This window comes from Cnephaeus nilssonii (genome assembly GCF_951640355.1).
Source record: "Cnephaeus nilssonii genome assembly, chromosome: 9".
Classification (NCBI taxonomy): Eukaryota; Metazoa; Chordata; class Mammalia; order Chiroptera; family Vespertilionidae; genus Cnephaeus; species Cnephaeus nilssonii.
The window spans coordinates 59,271,290-59,292,809 of record NC_137080.1 but is presented as its reverse complement, the minus strand read 5'-3'; the positions used below and the strand labels follow the sequence as shown (position 1 = coordinate 59,292,809).

General features: G+C 43.4%; 1 protein-coding gene across 1 annotated transcript; it reads left to right on the top strand.

The window, feature by feature from the left end:
• Nucleotides 1–1,883: 1,883 nt before the first annotated feature.
• On the top strand, nt 1,884–3,422 carry LOC307105705 (F-box only protein 31-like; the record flags this gene model as incomplete). Its single annotated transcript, XM_079781613.1, has 1 exon — nt 1,884–3,422. Exon 1 carries the CDS (start codon nt 1,899–1,901, stop codon nt 3,420–3,422), a length of 1,524 nt encoding a protein of 507 aa, XP_079637739.1. The 5' UTR covers nt 1,884–1,898.
• Between the last annotated feature and the right edge of the window lie 18,098 nt (nt 3,423–21,520).

The following is a 21,520-nucleotide window of genomic DNA, read 5'->3' as shown; positions in this document are numbered from 1 at the left end:
TGGGGAGGGGGAGAAGGGTCCCACTGAGTCCCTCTTCCCTACAGCTTATAAAGGCTGCAAATCCTGGTACCTTGATATCCCCTCTGATTGGTCACTATTCCCCTTGAGTTGGTTACTATAGTAACTCCTGGGCTCAAAGGTCGAACCTCACATGGGACATGTGAGGTTCTTCCCCCACTCCTTCCTTCTGAATGAAGGGCTTCCTTCTCTTTATTTTGTAAATGTGACCTTTCTTGGCTACTTCCAGTTCCCTTGTCTTATGGAAATATAACTGCACCTGGCTTCCTTGTGTTATGGAGATGTGACTGCACCTGGCTTTCATGTTATGAAAATGTACCTTCTCCCAGTCTGGAGCCCCATGCTTTCCATGGATCCCAATTCTAAAAAATCCCTAAGCCTGCTTATGTTCTCCTAAAATTCCTGCTTCAGAGGGACTGAGAATATTTTAGTGTTTAAATGATCGAAGTCAATGTCTGTGGCATGTGGAATTTACACCCCTCTATCAAATAAACCACCCTAAATGTCTATTCCTGACAAAAGGCAAATCAAATTCCTCCCAGGGCACTAAGAGGACCCTCTAAAGGTGAGAGTATTTCTCTGGTAGGAATCCAGAAAAGTGAAGAGAAGGAATCTAGCTGCTCTCAATATGAGAATGGAAGCCTGTCTGAATGGGCAGGGCCAGTCTCAGCCCATAGGAAAATTATGTTCATAGTGGGCAGATCCTGTGAGCTTTTCTCTTTTTTAAAATATATTTTTATTGATTTGAGAGGAGGGAAGATGGAGAGGGAGATAGAAGCATCAATGATGAGAGAGAATCATTGATTGGCTGCTTCCTGCATGCCCCCCACTGGGGATCGAGCCCGAAACCCGGGCATGTGCCCTTGACCGGAATCAAACCTGTGACCCTTCAGTCCGAAGGCCGATGCTCTATCCACCGAGCTAAACCAGCCAGGGCTGAACTTTTCTTTTTGAAGGCATCCATTCACCCAAGGAACTAGCAAGGTTAGTCATTTGAATGTGAACTAAGGTCAACTGAAAGTGAAGAACTCGAGTCCATCCTTGCTCATATGTAGGAGCCCATTCCTACCAGGGGCCTGAGAGATTTGGCAGAGGCTGGGTGAAGGCTGAGGCTAGAAGAGATTTCCCTTATGGAGTTCAAGGTCAAGTCAATCTACAGTCAAGAACTCTGCTCTAAATTATAATAAAATACCACTCAACACTCAGGAGGATGGCTATAATATATATTTGTAAAAAGCATTCATGAGAATGTTTAAAAATCGGATCCCTTGTGCATTGCTGGTGGAAATGTAAAATAGTGGGGCCACGTTGGAAAACGTTTTTGGCAGTTCCTCCACATGCTAAGCATAGAGTTACCATATGACCCAGAAGTTCCACTTCTAGGTACATACCCAAAAGAAATGGAAACATGTTCACACAAAAACGTGTACACAACGTTCCTAGCAGCGTTATTCATAAGAGCCTCAAACTGGAAACAACCCACAATTCACCAACTGATGAATGGGTAAGCAAAATGTGGTATGCCCATACACTAGAATATAACATACATAAAACTTGAAAATGTTACGCTAAGTGAAAGAAGCCAGTCACAAAAGACCAGATAGTATGACTGCATTTATGTGAAATGTCCCCAGATAGGCATTCCCCTGGAGGCATATCCTTACGGAACGCAGATTAGTGACTGCCTGGGGCTAGGGCTAGGGTGGGAGGACCGGGAGGGGGCACTGGGAAAGGGAGGCGACTAAAGTCCTACAATTGGCTCCTCCCCGAGGGGGCGTGGCTAGGCCCTGGGGGGCGTGGCTGGACTCTTGGGCGGGACGTGCCAGTTTAAAGCCCGACTTCAGAGGTTCAGGATACGGTTGGCTGTTACAGGACGAGACATGGAGCGGTGCGCTTGCCTCAGCGCCGCGTGCTCTTCGCGGGGATGCCTGTGTCGTCAGCAGCGCCAGGGCCCAGCTGAGACGGCGGCCCCGGCCCCGGCAGAGAAGCACGTGGAGGCGGACGCGGCGGCGCGGTGCTGTGCGGGGAGTGGAGGGATCGCGAGCCCCAGGCCGCCCCCGCCGCCCCCGCGCTGCTCGCTGCAGGACCTGCCGGTGGAGCTGCTGGTGGAGATCTTCGCCTCGCTCCCCGGCACCGACCTGCCCAGCCTGGCGCAGGCCTGCACCAGATTCCACAGCCTCCTGCACACCGACAGCATCTGGAGACGGCGCTGCCGGGAGGAGTACGGCCTTGGTGAAAACTTGCAGGACCTGGAGGTGATGGGTGTGTCTTGCCGAGAAGTCTATACGCAGCTGCTCCACCCACACAGACACCTTTTGGGGTTGTGGCAGCTAGATACTGAGCCCTATAGAGAACTGCTGAAGGTCGCGGTGGACGGCCTGGGCATTACTGGTTGGAAGTACCTGCCTCCCCATAACCGCCGTGTGGACGGCCGGATGCAACTGAAGCCCTCGTTTAGAATCCGCCTGACGGAGAGGAAGTCGGCCACGGCGGAGTGCAGGGCAGGCTGCAGCAGTAGGTCCCACAGCCTTCACATCCAGGTGCAGAAGGATCAGTTCACCACCCAGTGCAACCGGATAGACCACCGCAGGATGTCTGGGTGTAGCGGAACGAATTTTCCAAATTGGGTGAGGGCAGAAAGGGGGCTGGAGGACAGACTGTTAAGCTACCATCATTCTGACTGCCTGACCTACCGCCGCCTCTACCTCCCTCCCAGCCACCCAGACGACCTCATCCGGCCAGGCCTCTTCAAAGGCACCAGCGAAGCCGGCAGCCTAAAGATTGCCATGCTCAGCTTCCAGGGGAAGTACGCCAGGGCCACGAAGATCACGGGAGACCCCGGCATCCCTGCCTGGAAGGAGACGTTAGAGATCCACCTCAGGCACCGCATCCAGCTGCCAAATGTCAAGATCCTCCGCAACTTCAACGTGCTCTCCCGCATCGTCCGGGCGATGCACGAGCAGGTGGTCCAGGAGCAGCAGGAGGAAGAAGACAGGCCCGAGGACAGCGAGGGCCACGGCTGGCAGGGCCCTGCCCAGCCCAGCATCGGGGGCTCCGGGGCTGCAGCTTTGGAGGAGCAGCCCGCCCACAGCTTTGTTCTGCCTGCGGGCGTGCGCTCCAGCGACCAGAACTGCCCCCGAACCTACAGGATGTGTTTCTATGGCGTGGACATGGTTACCTTCTATGGCTTCGCCTACACCCAGCGCTTCCCTGGAATCGTCTTCCTGTTCGATGAGAACCACTTCGGGTTCCTCTGTCTGGACCTGAAATGCTTCCTCCTGTACAGCAGAGTCCAGGACACCTTCCGGAATGTGGAGGCACCTTCCCCACAGGCCTTCCTGGAGATGCTCGAGAACGTTCAGTCCCTACCCCTGGGAGGAGCAGCGTGCACTTTGAAGATTTGACCTTCTGACCAGATTACCCACCTTTCCCCCCCCCCTTCTCTTTTTTTCCCCCTCCCTCCCTCTTTTTTTTTTTAATCCTCACCCGAGGATATTTTCCTATTGATTTTTAGAGAGAGTGGAAAAGAGAGGGAAACACAGAAATAATGGATGTGAGAGAAACACATCAATTGGTTGCCTCCTGCCCAAGCCGGGACCAGGGCCAGGCTGGGTAGGAGCCAGCAAGTGAGGTAGAACCGAACCTTAGACCTTTCAATCCGCAGGTCCAGGCTCTATCCACTGTGCCAAACCAGCTAGGGCTGAGCATGTCTTTTTAAAAAGAAAGAAAAAGATAAGATCCTAAAATTAGATAATGGTAATTGTTAGATTGTACAACTCTGAATATGATAAAAACCACTGAATTGTACATTTTAAAATGGATTTTATAGTATGTGAATTATATCTCAATAAAGCTGTTATTAAAAACAAAAAATAAAATATTGTGAAATATTTGTGAAACAGGTTTTTAGTTAAAATATTAAAGGGTATGGGTTCAGCATTACTTTTTAATTTACAAAGTGCTTTCACATGCTATTTTATTTACATGTTCATTTGTGAAATTTTTTCTTTAGACTTTTAACTTAAAAAAAAATTCTTTTAAAAAGTCTAGAATTCAAAAAACAAAATACAAAGAAAAACACACCACAGTAGCATTTTCATCCCCAAGTCCATGAAAAAAAAATCATCATTTTTGAGTGCTTCTATATTCTATAATTCTTGGGTATTTAAGTTCCAAAATGATGGTTTTATTTTAAACAGTTCTATTTTATGTATTAATAAATTCATTGTTAAATAGTCCAGAGCTAAATTAGTCCAAAATGATTAAAGTACATACCTTTTATTTCAATCCATTTAAAAAACACTGATTTGCCTAAAAAAGGCTTCATTTTTGTAAGGCTTCACTCACAATGTAGCATAAATACGCATTTCATCCCCAGAATCTTTAAAATAGCACCAGTGTCACCTGCTTGATCGTTTAGGGATAGAAGGCAAATAATTTGCTTCTCATTCTATGTAAATCTGAAACTCCCTTAAAGATTAGTGGAAGAAAGGAGACCAGAAAGAGGACGTAATTCTCTTAAACTTAGAGCAATTTGTTACATGATGGCATTTTTTTTTTTTTTTTTTTTGGTAAAAACATAAGAAACTCATGAGATGCAAATGCTGGTTTTGCTACAGACTGCCTGTACATTAAAATAGGAATGGAAAGTAGAGGAAAAGTAGAACAGCAATTGCAAATTGCCTTTTATAGTGTGGTTGAAAGCACTTTCCTGTTCAATAATTTTAATAAACAAATCCCCTTAGCCTTTCCCCTGATCAGTGTGAACATAATTCAAGCATTATACACATTGTTCTTTGAGGGTATACCTTCGTGGTTTCAAATTATGTTTATTATCCTGCCAAGACTTAGATTAGTCTACGTAGTTAAAAATTAGACTCTAAAGCAACTAGAAATTTGTGTTTTTCCTGTTTCAAAACAAAATTCTATTTACGGTTAACCTATTATTATTTTAATTTTTAAATTCAGCAAGTCATTAGTAGAATTATAGACCATTCAGAGAGATGAAGTTCAAATTAACTATGTGGTATTTTCTTCTCCAAATTCTCAATTAAATAGCTTTAGACATTGGTTCCCAGCCTGTAGGATGCCGGTCTCTGAGGCGCCAGGAAGTTAATGCAAGGGGTTCTCGGCTTCCCAGATGGCTATTTACTGAAAAGCTAAGATGTCATACACGTAAATGCACTACCATCTTCCAAATGTCTGTAGATGTCAAAGTGATTTATACAACTCCAATTCATTTAGAAGTCTGTAGTTAAGTCACTGTAACTGTTTTTCATAAGGTATCTCCTCCGTCAATGGACAGTTGCTTTGGGGGAAAGCTGGTGTTATATAATATTTCTTGATATTAAAAGGAGATCTTTACGATTAAAAATTAGCACAGACACATAACTAGAGAAAATAGCCACGCCAATGGTCACCTCTTCTATTAAAAGTATCTAAGGACAGCAGGAAGAGCCTCCCCAACGAATTGTCAGACGTTTTATGTGCATCTCTCAGCTCATAGTGATAGCCCTGGGCAATTAACTCCAATATCACAAGCCTCAAATTTGGAGAACACATTTTAAACCCTGTTGTGTTGGCAGAACAGAGGGCTGGTGCTCCTTTACAAAACAAATATGCACAGGCCCAGTAATCCATCGCAGGGCGTGTGTCCTTCCACTGGGCCTATGTGATCAGATCCTATGTTCAATGCAAGCAAAGCCTTTTCCAGCATTGCATCTGGGATCTCCACACATGTAGAGGCATGGGCAGGGAACGAGAAGGGCTTTGAAAGAGGATAGAATGTGAGTGAACTGTGTTACTCTGCAAACGATTGACCAAAAACACTGGCTGCAAGCCAGCCTAGAGGAGCCAGGGTGCTTCCTTGTGTTACAACCAATCTCTCTCATTGGGTCACTGCTACCATTGGTGCAGAATTTGTCGAGTCAGCAACTGTTCTAAATTCTTTGCCATCATTAGGAGATAGCAGATGAAGAAACTGAGATTGTGAGAAGTTAGGTGACCTTGAGGTCACCAGGTGGGGAACGAGAAGCTCAGGTATGGAATTCGGATTTAACGTTAAAACCTGTGCTTTAACAGATACTAGTGGCAAGGCCAAGCCCTGGCCAGAGATGTGAAGTGGGCAAAGTCCTCTCTCTTTGTTTCCTGCTATTTACTCGATAAATCCTTCAAGGCACCCAGCCAGTATAACTTAGTGGCTCCAAGTGAAGGCTTTGGAGTCAGACACAACTTAATCCATATCTTGATTCTGCTACTTGCTAGCAATGTTGTCTTGTGTTAATTACTTAACCTATTAAAAACTTATTACATAGGGTTCTTATGATGGACTCACATAGTACCATCATTCATTTGATGAATTTAACTAAAAATACACCGTCTGCTGGCAGTCTGGGTATGGGGGTTAGCAACACAGAGCTCTCGCCTCTTGGAGCTCATTTTAGTTTGGGAGTGTGATATTGTGATTTATAATAAGAAATACATGTTTGGTATTCGTCCAGTTTCTGGCACAGAGCTCCTGAAACCCTTGAAATTTCCTAAGTGATGAGAGCCATAAATGTCTTTTGTCATGTTAATGAGGTGACTTTGGAAAGCACCTAAGAATAGGGGATGGCTGCTTGTGGAGCCAATGATTGATTCCATTAGGGGGTTGGAACTTTCAGTCCCTCCCTCACCCACCTTGGGGGAGAGGATAGGGGCTGAAGATTTTTTTTAATATATATATTTTTTTATTGATTTCAGAGAGGAAGGGAGAGGGAGAGAGAGATAGAAACATCAATGATGAGAATCATTGAGTGGCTGCCTCCTGCACGCTCCCTACTGGGGATCGAGCCTGCAACCCAGGCATGTGCTCTTGACCGGAATCGAACCCAGAACCCTTTAGGCCACAGGCTGATGCTCTATCTGCTGAACCAAACCAGCTAGGGTGGGGCTGAAGATTTTAATCATTGGTGGTCAGTGATTTAGTCAATCCTGCCCCTGTAATGAAGCCTCCATGAAAACCCAAATGGAAGAGGTTTGGAGAGTGTCCTGATAGTGAACAAGTGGAGGTGCTGGGAGAGGGGTGTACCTGGAGCAGGCAGGGAAGCTCCTTACCCTTCCCACACACCCTCCCACAGACCTCACCCCGTGCGGCTCTTCCATCTGCATGTTCACCTGTATCCTACATCATATCCTTTTATAATACACGCATAAATGTAAGCAAGTGCTTCCCTTTGTACTTTGAGCTGTTCTGGCAAATAATAGAATCCAAGGGGGAGGAGGTCATGGGAACCTCTGTAGCCAAATTGGACAGAAATTGTGAGTAACCTGGGGACCTACTACTTGGGATTGTTGACCTGACATGGGGTGGGGGAGGGGGGGGCACTCTAATCTGATGTCATCTCCAGGTCCTGTCAGAATTGAGTTAGATTGTAGAACAACCAGTTGGTGTCACAGAGAATTGCTTGCAGGGGAGGAGGGGAGGGAGGAACCCACACACACATTTGGTGACTGAGATAGTCAGAAGTGAATGTTCTGTGTGAAAGTAAAGAAGACATACAGGAGATAAAAACTGGTTTTTCCATTACAAGGAGTCAGGTAACAACAAATAAAACACATGTGTAATATAATTCAGCAGTGGTGCATGCTATGAAGAAATATAAAGCGTGGTCAAAGGAATGAGAAGGATAGAGTGACAGGGATGCTATGTAGATACAGTTGTAATGTACATTCATGTCCAAGGCAGACACATGGAAGGACTCAATAAACTGCTGTCTGTTGTTTTCATTAGGCCCCTTGTACTGACCGAGGTGCTTGGGCAGCTCCCTAAAAATGGCAGATCCAGGAGGAATGATGTCCGTGGGTGGCATTCCCGATCCTAAGGAAGGCGTGAGGCCCTTCCCCGAGGTGCTCATCGCCTCTGTGCAGTGAGAGGGGCTGCGCTTTCGCCTCCGCTTAGTGAGGGAATGCTGAGACAATACATCTAATTAGTCCCAGCGGAAGTCGAAATTGCTCGTCATTAAACAACATAAAAGCCTGCTGACCAGAGTTTAGGCCTGGGTCAGTGGTCGGCAAACTCATTATTCAACAGAGCCAAATATCAACAGTACAACGATTGAAATTTCTTTTGAGAGCCACATTTTTTAAACTTAAACTTCTTCCAACGCCACTTCTTCAAAATAGACTCGCCCAGGCCGTGGTATTTTGTGGAAGAGCCACACTCAAGGGGCCAAAGAGCCGCATGTGGCTCGCGAGCCGCTGTTTGCCGACCACTGGCCTGGGTCATTCCTAAACTTGAATCTCTGAGAGCAAGTAGCGGGTCTCAATTTCTTTCTCTCCAAAAAGCATTGGGCTCCTTTTGTAAATTGAACAGATTTTACAAAGTTGGGCCTCCTGGATCCCCAAAGTTTCTGTTTTATTTTCCTCCAGGAAAAGTGTTTATTGCTATTCATTGACATGATGGAGGTGACATCAGTTTTACTGACTTTTCCCCAAAATGGTCATCCAAGACAACTTTCTGCCAGTGCCTATATAGAAAAGGAGTTGCTCTCACTTAAAACAAACAAACAAACAAACAAACAAACAAACTTATGCCACAAAACCTCTACTACCCATGAAGGCTCAGCCTTATGAACCCTGGTGTTGTACCTCAGTCAGACTTGGTTCTAGCAGCTGGCGGGTTCTGTCTTTACCAGCTTTGGGAACGTCGAGTCATTTAACCTGTGAGCTACGTTGCCCTCACTCGTGAAACAGACAACACTGCCTCATCCCTGGAAGACACTAACTTACCCAAGACAAAAGAGGCGATAATTAGGATTCTGAAATAAAGAATGAAAAACAAACAACACAGGCCTTGGGTAGGACCTGGCCTCTAGGAGCTTGGATGCAGGGGCCGGGATCCTGGCAGGACTCCAACTCACATCTCAGTTCCTCTCTGAGTACAGTTGACTCTTGAACAGGGGTTTGAACTGTGCAGGTCCACTTATATGTGGGTTTCTTTTTAATAAATGTATTTTCTCTTCCTTATGGTTTTCTTGGTAACATTTTCTTTTCTCTAGCTTACTTTATGGCAAGAATACAGTATGTAATAATACAACATACAGAGTATGTGTTAATGGACAGTTTATGCTATCCGTTAACAGTAGGCATTTAGTAGTTATGTTTTTGGAGAGTCAAAAGTTATATGTGGATTTTTGACTATTTGGGGGGCTTACATCCCTAAACCCCTGTGTTGTTCAAGGGTCAACTGTATTAGTTTTATATTTTCAGACATCTTTATTAGCCAGGGACATGGTGGGCTGACACTTGAAGGTAACATTTTTACGGAACTTAATCACAAAGATAAGAAAGGCTCTTTCCTATTAATTCCAGCAGAAAAATTCAAGGGGAGAACACTGAGGGGCCTCAATTGAGTCCTATGGGTGATCCCCTGGACCAGTCATGGTGACCAGGTTAACAGGTCGTTCTGAGTCCTGAGACCTCCCTTGTGGTCAAGGACAGAGGAAACTCTGACCTGATAGGTCCTCACTGGAGCTGTGAGGTTGAAGTCAGAGTGGCATGGTTCCCCCAAACCAGGGAAGGCTATTACCATAGACAGAGAATACCACATTTATCATTCCCCTTAACCTGTTAATCCTTACAAATTTCTTGAGAGAATTCAACTAAAGGGAGTTCAGTGGAGAAACATTTTGTATTGGGATTAGGCTCTAAACACAGAATGTGAGGGGGAAACTCTGCTTGGTCCAGCCTGCTGAACACAACCAGCTAAATTCCAGCCCTAGAATGAATTACTAGTCCTTTAGTAGAGAACATGAGGGGAAGGTGGCTGGTGTTTACAGGAAGAAATGCTTCTCTTTAAATGCCAGGCTCACCTTGTACACAGATGCTCACAATATGAGTGGTATTTGGGAACTGGGACTAGCCAAGGGAGAGGGACCTCTATACTTTGTTAAGCCCATCCCATGTTTAGTCTCTGCTGGAGTATTTACTTGTTTATTAAATGAAGGGTGGAATCATTGGAATTATTAAATGAATATACATTTATTTCAATAAATGTACACATTTTTATATAAATATACACCCACCATTTAAAAGAAAAATATATGTACACTTACTCATTTTCTCTCTCTTCCGCCCCTGAGCTCACATCATTAAATACAAGTAAAGTACACAGCAGCACACATCAGTCTTTGACTGTTTGAGGAAACACCAAGCATCATGTCTCAGACTTGTCAGGTGCACCGGAAGTGTCAAGTGACTCAGAAGCTGAATCTCGTTCCCTCCTAAAAGGTGACTTTTCCTTATGCAACTGTCCTTTCTGCTCCTTGCAGCTTTCTCCGGGAACGGTGGGGCTGTTTCAAAGATAATCAGAGACGCTCTCAAAATTCTGAGTGGAAAAGAATTTTTTAACATGTTTTTACTCATGTTTTGGCAGCTCCCCAGACCCACTCTGAATCTGTTCTTATTTCTCTGTAATTGAATCTTTTCTCAAACTAAAATTTCAGTTATTGCTGGTGGCATCCCCCACATGTTATGCACATGCACATTACTGACTTGAATGAAAACCAAGGCCGGCCCAACCTTCCATCCTTTGGGAGGGAAAGCGCGCAAATGCATTGAGTAGAAAATGTGCACTTCCTGTTTGTACTGAATTAAGATTTAGACAGCTTCAGAACAGGATGTAGTATCAGATAACCACTGCATGCCTAAAAATGCCCCTGTGAGCATATCATCCTCTTCTAATTCCTTTATTTAAGCTGGAGTCTTTGAAGAGAAGTTAAAAATGATATGTATGGGAAAATAGTTTTCCAGAGGCATTTAGTTATCATTATTTTCAAGTGCTTTTACATATTTGGGTTGCCAGGCTGAGCATTTTCAGGAGAGCTTGGGGATAATGAAATAATTTTATTTTTACCACTTTATGGGAGGTGAGAATTCACGTGCCGAGTAATGAATATGGCATATTCTACTTAATTACCAGACTCTCCTGTTTCATGCCTGAATCAAGGTTTTTCAGTAATATATGGTAAGGGAAAAACAGGATTAAAACATGTTTAATTCCTCCTAAAATGATAGAAATGAATATTGATATTTCAGGAACTAGGGCCTAGCAATTGGATTTTGCTTCTAGGTCATAAGCCTCTTTGGCAGGAGCAGGTTTAGTACAATGGTAAGGATGGGAGCTGGAGAGCCAGGAGTTAAAAGTGAACAGGAAATGAGGAAGAGGCCTTTCTAAATGTCCCGTTTCAAGTAGCTTGATTTTTTCAAGGGAAGGTGTTATGTGGCCTGTAATTTGCTTAAGATACTTCAGCAGACATGATGTGTGCAAATATGGGTTGCAGCTTGTTTTCATCCAGACCCTAAGGCAGGCGGCAGTTGCTCTAATTGGAAATACATACGCTAGTGGTGGTTATTAATCAAAATGCCAAACTTCAGAGGCAGCTACAGGTGCCTTGGCTAGCTTTTATCTCTAATACCAGAGATTTTTATAATTAACGTAATGAGTGTCAGAAGTGGGTTTTCATTAGTAAAATTCCAGTTATTGGAGATGTGTGGATTCGTTAGAAATGCTTTAGAGGCGTTTTCGCCTTGGTCAGGAGGAGATAGAAGAACATGACGAAGCTCCCGAGGCTCTGGACCTTTATGCAGCCACAGGTCCAGGATAATGAAGGGAATGCGGTTCCAGAGGGGAAAGAAGATGGAGGAGGTGGAGTCCAGGATGGAAGTGGCAGGATGAGTCCTGGAAGAGGGAGGATGCCTGATGGTTGGACAGGAAGTCTGTAGTTTGCCTTAAGCCTTTCCAAGTTTTACTAATTAGTAGCTCTCGTCCTCTCTCCCCAGCCCTGGGCAAGTGCCAGGTTTCTGGATATATATATATATACACACAGAAATATATAGACACACACATTTGATTGGCAAACTACACACACACACTCTTGATTGGCATACAAATGCTTTCAGAGTAGTAACTGGTAAACATTAATCTTTACATTAGCAGATTTTATTTCTTAAAATTATAACAAATTTAAGGAGTAAAAGGATGGCAATGAACTAGAAAAAGAGGTCAGCTACTGTGTGACTGCTGAGCTAGCGCTGTCAGGAAGGTCAGTGAACTCAGATTGTGATGAAATTAACAGTACGCACTGGCATTTCACTGGGAACGTAGCTCTAAAATGTTGCTTGTGTCCTAATTCTACTATATTAAACCTAAACTGACTTTTTCTATAACACTTACCTAATCAAAGAACTATACCCTGGAAGGTGAATAAATGGTTTAATTTTTTCTGCATTTGTACTAATGTTTAAAGGTATTCTAAGGAGCGAAACAGGGGTGGGCAAAAAAGTAGGTTTACAGTTGTAACCCAAATAAATAATAATACAAGAATAAACTGTTTCATGTACTCACAACTGCAAACCTACAGTTTATTATTGCATTATTATTTATTAATTATTGTATTATTTATTTGAATTACAGCTGTAAACCTACTTTTGCCCTCCCCTTTATGCTGTTGCATGAAGCAGTACTGCTCAAAGAAATGACTACTTGATGTATAAACAGTAAGATGAAGTTATCGTGCCACTAAATAAACTACATAAAAATTGATGGTTTTTAATCTGGGTGATTAAATTCACATTTTTAAGAGAGAATAGACAGTCAAGAAATGGATTTCCCTCTAGTCCAACAACATAATGGTGGGTACTGGTGCCCTGACCCAATCTGATCACACTGAATGGTCCATATCATAAAGCAAATCCCAGGGTGCTGCCGCCATGACAGAAGTCCTAGAGAAAGGGAAACCACTAAAATGATCTCCAGGAGAGCTCCGATATGGATGCAAGGAGTCTTCCAATGCAAAGGCAAAGGTGGAGCCAGGGCCTAAAAAGCCAAGAGCTCCTAGTTTAGGGAACCATAGAACCAAGGGGACCTGGGGAATCCCTACTTGGAGTAAAACAAGAATATGAAGCTCCAGCTCTATACCATTCCATATGGCACTAAATTCATGAGCATTGATTTTTTTTAAAAAAAAGGTTCTTAAGCATGGAAAACAAATATGTAAGTTACAGTTGAAAAAGGGAATGTGTTATACAACCAGCACCTTTAGGACTTAAAAATTACTTACCAAATGGGAGATTCCAAATGTATCATGACTTTATCAGTTCAGAACTAAATATTCAGCCAAAGGACATATTTAGGGAATTATCTCCAGCCAGACCACAGGAATGAGGAGGTCCTAACATTTACTGCAGTTTCAGACACAACAGCTCACTGTTATATATTGATCCTTTCTTCACTCTCCTCTGATGGAAGAGCCTTCCATGCATTAGTTCAGGAGCTGGAAATGGCGTAGAGCAGTGATTTTCAACCTTTTTCACCTCATGGCACATATAAACTAATTACTAAAATTCCACAGCTCACCAAAAATACCTTCTATATTTTTTGCCAATCTGACAAAAAAAGGGTATAATTTTTATTCATTCACAACAGATTTTGTTGTGTTGGTTGTTGCCATTTTAAAAAATTTGACAATCTAAGGGAAAACAGGTCAGTGCCCCTGACTAAATAATCAGGTATTGCATGTTTAAAAAATGCTTGCAGCACACGGGTTGAAAATCGTTGGTGTGGAGGAGGGCTTCTCAAAGCATGATGCATGGACCCTTTCTAGTCCACTAACCATTACTGGTTTGAAATGAAATAATCACAGAAAACAAAAGTTAGCATTTGGAGACTTTTATAACTATTTGTCATAGTAATTTTGTATCTATTAAACCTAATAATAAAAAATTGGGCTTCTATTTTTGTATATACTTTTCATTTTCATTTAAATTTTCTAGTAATTCATTTTTATGACATCTTTTACTACATGAACAGTACCATACACAAATGTTCCTTTGCAAATTGAAAAAAATAACTGGTTCTTCACCATAGATCACTTGAGGAGCATTGGTACAGATCATAACTGAGCCATAATTATTTTGATAAATAGGAGGAAGAGGGGATGAGGGGGGTCAATGGAGGGAAAAGGGGAGGCATCTATAATACTTTCAACAATTAAGATAAAAAATTTTAAAAGTCCAAGCTCTATAGCTCTGCTAATAAGATGTTTTTGTATTAAAAAAAAGACATGGTCACATTTGAGATCTTGAAGTTCCTCACTCAGAATGCTCAGGCTTGAGTCTTCCATGACAAGGAAGCGCCTCATAAAAAGTTTTGTGAGCTGCCGAAACTGGTTTGGCTCAGTGGATAGAGCGTCGGCCTGCGGACTCAAGGGTCCTAGGTTCGATTCCGGTCAAGGGCATATACCTTGGTTGCGGGCACATCCCCAGTAGGGGGTGTGCAAGAGGCAGCTGATCGATGTTTCTAACTCTCTATCCCTCTCTCTTCCTCTCTGTAAAAAATCAATAAAATATATTTTAAAAAAAAAAGTTTTGTGAGCTGTCAACTGACTATTTCTAAATTTGAGTTTAAAAAATCTGTCTTCTCTGGGTTACTTACCTCTGCCAAACTTCTTTTAATCCCCTTTGTCTTCTGATTCCTATTCTATAACATCAATCAGAGTGCCTAATTCAGAGAAACAAACTGTGGACTTCATTTTTTTCAAATACACTATTCAGCTTTGCATTACTTGTAATCATTAAAGGGCCAAGTGCACAGGTAACTACATGGTGGAAGCAGATGATGAGGAGCCTTGGTGGAGATAAGACAAAATGAGCCTGGGTCACTCCCAGAGTCCCTGTGTGCAGGACCATCCACCAAGCAGGAACACCTGTCTTAGACTGTTCAATGAGCAAGAAATGAACTCCTGTTTTGATTGAGTTAGTGTGCATGTTTGGATCTATTTATTTCTACAGCTTAATTTGCAGTTTAAATACAATTTAAAAAAAAACTGAACTGACTTTAAACTTTGCGGCAGATCTGGGGAACATGTTTCCTGTCAGCATGATCCCCTTCTTTGGTAGCGGGTTCAGATGATGCAACTCTTGACAGATGAGCTGTGTCCCTGGGAGAGCTCGTCCTCAGCTCCGTGGTGCAGCTTTAATGATGAACTTGCAGGATATTAAATTCTCCATCATGCCTGCTGATGCTCTAATTCTTCCTTCTTAGCAGGCTAGTTCTTGTTCAGTCAGCTGATGATTGTACTGAATCTTTAAGAATCATACCTTAGCTGGTTTGCTCAGTGGTTAGAGTGTTGACCCATGGACTGAAGAGTCCCAGGTTCAATTCTGATCAAGGGCATGTACCAGTTGCGGAATCAACCAAATCAGTGTGTCTCTCTCACATTGATGTTTCTCTCTGTTTCTCCCCCTCCTTTCCACTCTCTAAAAATCAATGGAAAAATATCTTCTGCTTGCCCTCCATCATTGTTAGTGCCTTGAATTGTCCTGTTTTCCATTTTGTTCTCAGTGAAGAAAGTGGATTCAAGTTAGTTCTCAGGAGATAATCATGTTTCTCTGCTTCTCACTTTTCTGTTTTGAACCTCTCAGCCTTCTGGGTCATATAATCAATAGCTTTTAAAACCAATGTATTATTCTACATTGTGATTTAAGACTGTCCTTTTGGCCTGTCCCCTTTGTCCATAGTAGCCACCTTGAAAATGCTGTGGACATGGAAGGCCATGGTTACTTTACTCTGACGACCCTATGGCATGCAGGGGTTGCCAAACAGGTTGCAATCTTTGGCTATTCCTTCTCACATTAGTGTGCCTGGATGCTGACAGCAGCTAGTATCTATCTAGGTAGTGAAGGTCTGTAGCTGGTGGTGGAAATTACACATGCTTAGAACTGCTGAGCCTGCAGTGACTGACTGACTAAGCAGAGAAATAAGTGTAACATCCAAGCAGGAAACCTTGAACATGTTCAGATTTCATCAGCACCATAGTATCAGCCTCCTTGGGGAGAGCCAGTTCCTGGATCTTATAAAAGTCTTGCAAGAGAACAACTTAAGTGTCCTATAATCCTATCTAATAATAGACAAATATGCAAATTGACCATACCTCTGACACACCCACAAGCCACGCCCACAAGCCACGCCCATCATCCAATCAGAGTGAATATGCAAATTAACCCAAACCAAGATGGCTACAGCCACAGAGAGCAAGGTTTCCTAGGTAACAGAGGAAGCCAAGCTTTCTGCCTGTCCTTGCCAGGCCTAAGCCTCCACTCAAGCTATAAAGTTTCAATTATAGAAGGTAAACAAATTCAAACAAATGGCGGCAGAATGGAGCTTGAGAGAGCAGGCCAGGGTTGCCGCCGGCAACAGGGGAAGCAAAGCTTTCTGCACACCCTGGCCGGGCCCACCCGCTTAAGGCAACAAAGTTTCAATTATAGCCCCAACACAAATGGCTGCGGCCTCGGAGGGAGCCCCAGGCTTGGCTCCGCTCCATGCTACAAAGTTTCAATTGTAGAAGGAAAATAAATTCCAGATACCAGGGCCTCTGCTTGGGTTGCCAGGGGGCGTGGCCGGCCTGCAAACCACCACAGGCCCCTCGCTCAGGCCACCCCACACCCCAAGGGAACCCCCACCTGACCCGGGACGCTCTTCAGGGCAAACCAGCTGGCCCCCACCCCTGTACCAGGCCTCTATCCTATCTAATAAAAGAGTACTATGCAGATTGATCATCACTGCAACACACAATATAGCTGCCCCCATGTGGTCAAAGATCCTGCCCCCATGTGGACACAAGATGGCCACCACAAGATGGCCAGCAGGAGAGGGCAGTTGGGAGGCACCCTGCCTGCAAGGGAGGGCAGTTGAGAGGGACCAAGCCTGCAAGGGAGGGCAGTTGGAGGTGATCAACCCTGCAGGAGAAGGCAGTTAGGGATGACCAGGCCGGCAGAGGAGGGAAGTTGGGGGCAAACAGGCTGGCAGCAGAGTGGTTAGGGGGTGATCAGGCTGGCAGGCAGAAGCGGTTAGGGGCAATCAGGAAGGCAGGCAGGCAAGCAGTTGGGAGCCAGCAGTCCTGGATTGTGAGAGGGATGTCCGACTGCCCGTTTAGGCCCGATCCCAGAGATCGGGCCTAAACGGGCAGTCGGACATCCCTCAAGGGGTCCCATATTGGAGAGGGTACAGGCTGGGCTGAGGGACAACCCCCCTCCGTGCATGAATTTCATGCACCGGGCCTCTAGTAATGAATATGTTAAAATAATGCTTAAGAAAAATCTTTAATAACACAGAAAAGTGTTTATGATAAATATTTTAATGAGTAAAACACAGGTTATAAAAGTAAATACAGCCCTGCCAGTGTGGTTCCTTGCCATCCCATGCACCAAGAGGTCGTGGGTTGATTCCTAGTCAGAGCACATGCCTGATTTATGGGCTCGATCCCTAGTAGGGGGAGTGCAGGAGGCAGCCAGTGGATGTTTCTCTTTCATCGATGTCTCTTTCTCTCTCTTTCTTCCTCTCCCTTCCCCTCTCTCTCTAAAATCAATAAAAACTTTTTTTTAAAAAAAGCAAATACAGTGCAATCCCATATTTGTAAACAAAATTTTTATTAATTTATTCAGCAAATATTGAGCCCCTGTTTGCATGCATCAAAGACTGTAGATACTCATATTCATGTTTGTGTGTGTAATATAGCAGATTTTAAATTTCTTTATACTTTTCAATTTGTCTATAAAAATATCAATTTTCTATGAAAATGAATATTTTTTAATTATAAGAAAAGGCTAACACCACAACAATAAGGTTGCATAAAATAAACTGACAACACTTGAGTTATTTTGGCCCTGTGTTCTACGGTGACTCACCAAATATACCCTGAACTGTTTATTTTATTTTTTTTTCCTGTTTCACTGTTAAAAGGAGCAGATGCATTTCACATCACATGGATCTTGTGGAAGCGTGCCAACCATTTTCTTAGCAACCAAACTCCTGTCTTCTGCGCGGTGCATGATGAACTAAAACAGCCTGTTGACGGCTTAAAATAAACCTGCCTTTTTCCGTTTAGCATTTTATCAAATGAATGTAATTTCATTTGCTGATGAATTTAGTTCATCTTCAAGGGAATGTTTCTCTTTTTCATGAGGAGACTGAAGAATCAGAATTGTCAGGCCAAAGAAAGAAAAGCAAGCCCAGGGAGAAAAAACTAGTCTGATGTTTACATGGGTAAAGTAAAAGGATCTTTGTCAATGTCACTCCCACCCACCTGTTTGTTGTTTTTTTTAATGGGTTGGAATGTTCATTTAAATTTTATTCTTTATTTTTTGCATTATGATGTTTAGGGTGCTTGATTGAAAGCATTAATTTAAATAATTGGTCTGATGATTACTATTGTTATTATGCGTGAGCTCTTGTCTTATTTCTAGCACTGGAATATGCCCTAAGATGTAATTAGACTCATCTCACAGGATAGTAGACCCTTTCCTGGGGTTTAGAATCTGACAAGGGTCAGGGGTGTATATTTTCAGCATCGAAGAGACTCAGTATTTTCTTAGGGGAGATGACTCTGTAACGTGGAATAAATTGCTGTTCTGCTTGGTGAAGAGAGAATATATCTGTGTTTCTATGCCTAGGAAGACATTTTGTATCCAAGAATTATAGGAATATTTGCTAAATAGGAAAACTTTAAAGTTTCTTTAAGAGCTTAAAAACAAAGCCATATATGGTGTTAAAGCAGCGTGTATCTACAGAATCAATAAAAAAGGAAGAGGATTTGACTAAATGTAATATGGTCCAAGCAGGTTCTACATTATCTTTCACTTGTGTCCTCATTTGGAAATAAACAGTGAAAACTGCACTAATGGCAAATTGCAACACTATTTAAATTTCCACTTTATTTCCCCCAGAGCAAAGCCTTAAATGTTAACCATCATTAAGCAATCAAGTTGATGCTTTAGCTGCACAGTTTCACATTTTTCTCTGGAGAATAAAGACAACAAATATATAACATATTCCTGATAAATTTAATCTTTCGGATTCCTGCTCTATTTATATTTTGAGAAATAATCTTGATTTGTCGTCTTACATTAGATATACCCCTTGTAAGGTTGATAGCTTACATTGTAAAATACCTGCTATCATATGTTATTCTCTTGCTATAAATTTGAATTCTTCATTGCTTAAGTCAGATCCAGATGCTGGTCAGCCAGTTTGGAAAATGGCATTATCTCTTTCAGGTTAGTATTTGAAAGAGTTAAAATACATTTTTAAAGCTGTCCAACTTAGTTCTCAAGTTAAGAAAATCTGACTCAAATGTGTGACCCTATATATTTGAGACCAGTCCTTCTGGCGGCATTACTTCTCTATTGTGGGAAGACTTGATGACCAGCACGGGCCTCTGCAGAGAGGACCCCTAAAACCTCTCCGAGAGCTTCCCATGACCCACTGCTCACATTGCTCATAGGGGCAGGGGCCTTAGAGTTTTAAGAACACACTCGACTTGGGCTGAGGGAAACTGGAGATGAAACTGAGAAGAAATTCCAGGATCTGGCATGTGAACAATCACAGACTATGGAAACTTCAAGTGCCTCAGCTTTTCTTCTGTATATTCTCTCTAACTTCCTTTTTTCAGATGAATAGAGATCAGGTTGATCATGCCTAGCTTGTCTGTAGAAGAGAGCCTGACTTTTACTAGTTATTCCATTATATTTTGTTTTTAATAGAAAACTACAAAGCCTTGCATTTGGGAGTACTTTTGGTATTGATATACTTGGTGTATATTCATCTCTTTCTATTGAACAGTCTTTTACTTTATTCCAAAGGATATATTCTTCTTATAAGCTTTTTTGTTCCTTGAGTAAAATGATATTTTAACTTTAGAACTCCATAAAAACAAGACATCAATAATCATTTATCAGGAGCATGATATTAGTTGCTATGCTAGGTACTCTCAATGAATTAATTCTCACACTGTCAGTAGGAAGCAGAGCCAGGTCTTTCTGATGCTCTATAATTAAGGGGAAGAGGACACACCACACTCTGGTCAAGAATAGATTAAATGTCTTAGTCAATTGCCCAATGATAAAGAACTTCTCTGAGGCTGTGACCAACGTGGCCTTTCTTGGCAAGGATTTCCCTAGCCTCTACTCCCTGAGAAAGGCCACCAGGAAGGCCACAGCCACAGAACGTAAAAAGAACCAGTGTCCAAGTGTTCTTAGTGAAACATCAACCTCCAGCCTTCCCAAATAATTATATCTTCACAATTAGGTATTATTATTTTCCCAATACCATGGTCTTAACAATCCACAGTACATCTCAGAATATTAAATCATTGCAGTAAGATGAATCTTTTGAAAATGGGGGATATAAACTCCTTAATTATATAGTTCGATGAAAATATAGTTAAGTTTCAGTTCAATGACTGGGGCAACTAAAATCTGGTTGTTTGACGAACTTGGGAGTCTAATTTTCAGTATAAAGATGGAGAGCTGAAGTACAGAGATTTGAAAGTATAATATTATAAGCTATCAGGATAATTTGGGAGTGGTTCTTTCCAGATCAATGGATTAATTAAGTAAGAACATCTTTGACTTATGATTCTAGGATGTGGTACTATTCGTTTGCATATTGTGATGATCTTAGGGAACTGCTTTATTGTAAAATTGGCTTCATAAAGTTAGATGGCATCTGTTGAGAGTACCCATATGAGTCTGAAACAGAACAGGCAATGCTTTCTTGGATATACAATGATATGGCTGCCTAATCTTACCTTATAATAGACAAATATGCAAATTGACCACACCTTCGCTACGCCAAGCCACGCCCACCAACCAAGCCACGCCCACCAGGAAACCGTTGCAGGGACGTTGGGGTGTGGCGGAGCCCAAGGCCGGGAAAGCCTCGGGGTGGAGGCTTTCCCGGCCTTGGGCACCAGAGGGGAGCCTGCACCGATCGCAGGAAACCACTGGGGGTCGGCTCCTGCGATCGGTAGCAAGGACGCTGGGTGCGGCGAGCCCAAGGCCGGGAAAGCCTGGGGCGGAGGCTTTCCCGGCCTTGGGCACCAGCAGGGAGCCTGCACGGATCGCAGGCAACGACCACGGGGTCGGCTCCCACGATCCGTAGCAGGGACGCTGGGTGCGGCCTAGCCCAAGGCCGGGAAAGCCGCCCGAGGCTTTCCCGGCCTTGGGCACCAGCGGGCAGCCTGCACCGATCGCAGGAAACCACTGGGGGTCGGCTCCTGAGATCCTTAGCAGGGATGTTGGGTGCCGCTGAGCCCAAGGCCACCGCCCGGGGCCAAGCCCCCACCCTGAAAAAGGCAGAAGTCGGTGGCCACAGCCAAGGACTGGGTCCCTGGTGCCGGCAGAAAACTGGTGCAGGCAGCCAGGTGAATGAAGGTCTATTGCACGAATCTTCGTGCAAACGGGCTACTAGTCCTATATAATAAAAGCCTAATATGCTAAGTGTCCGGTCGGCTGGTCGGCCATTCAACCAATCAAAGTGTAATATGCTAAATGATATGCTAAGGCTGCTCAACCACTCGCTATGACGTGCACTAACCACCAGGGGTAGACGCTCCGACCAGTAGGTTAGCTTGCTGCTGGGGTCTGGCCCATTGGGACTGAGCGAGATGGGCCAGACATGCCCTGG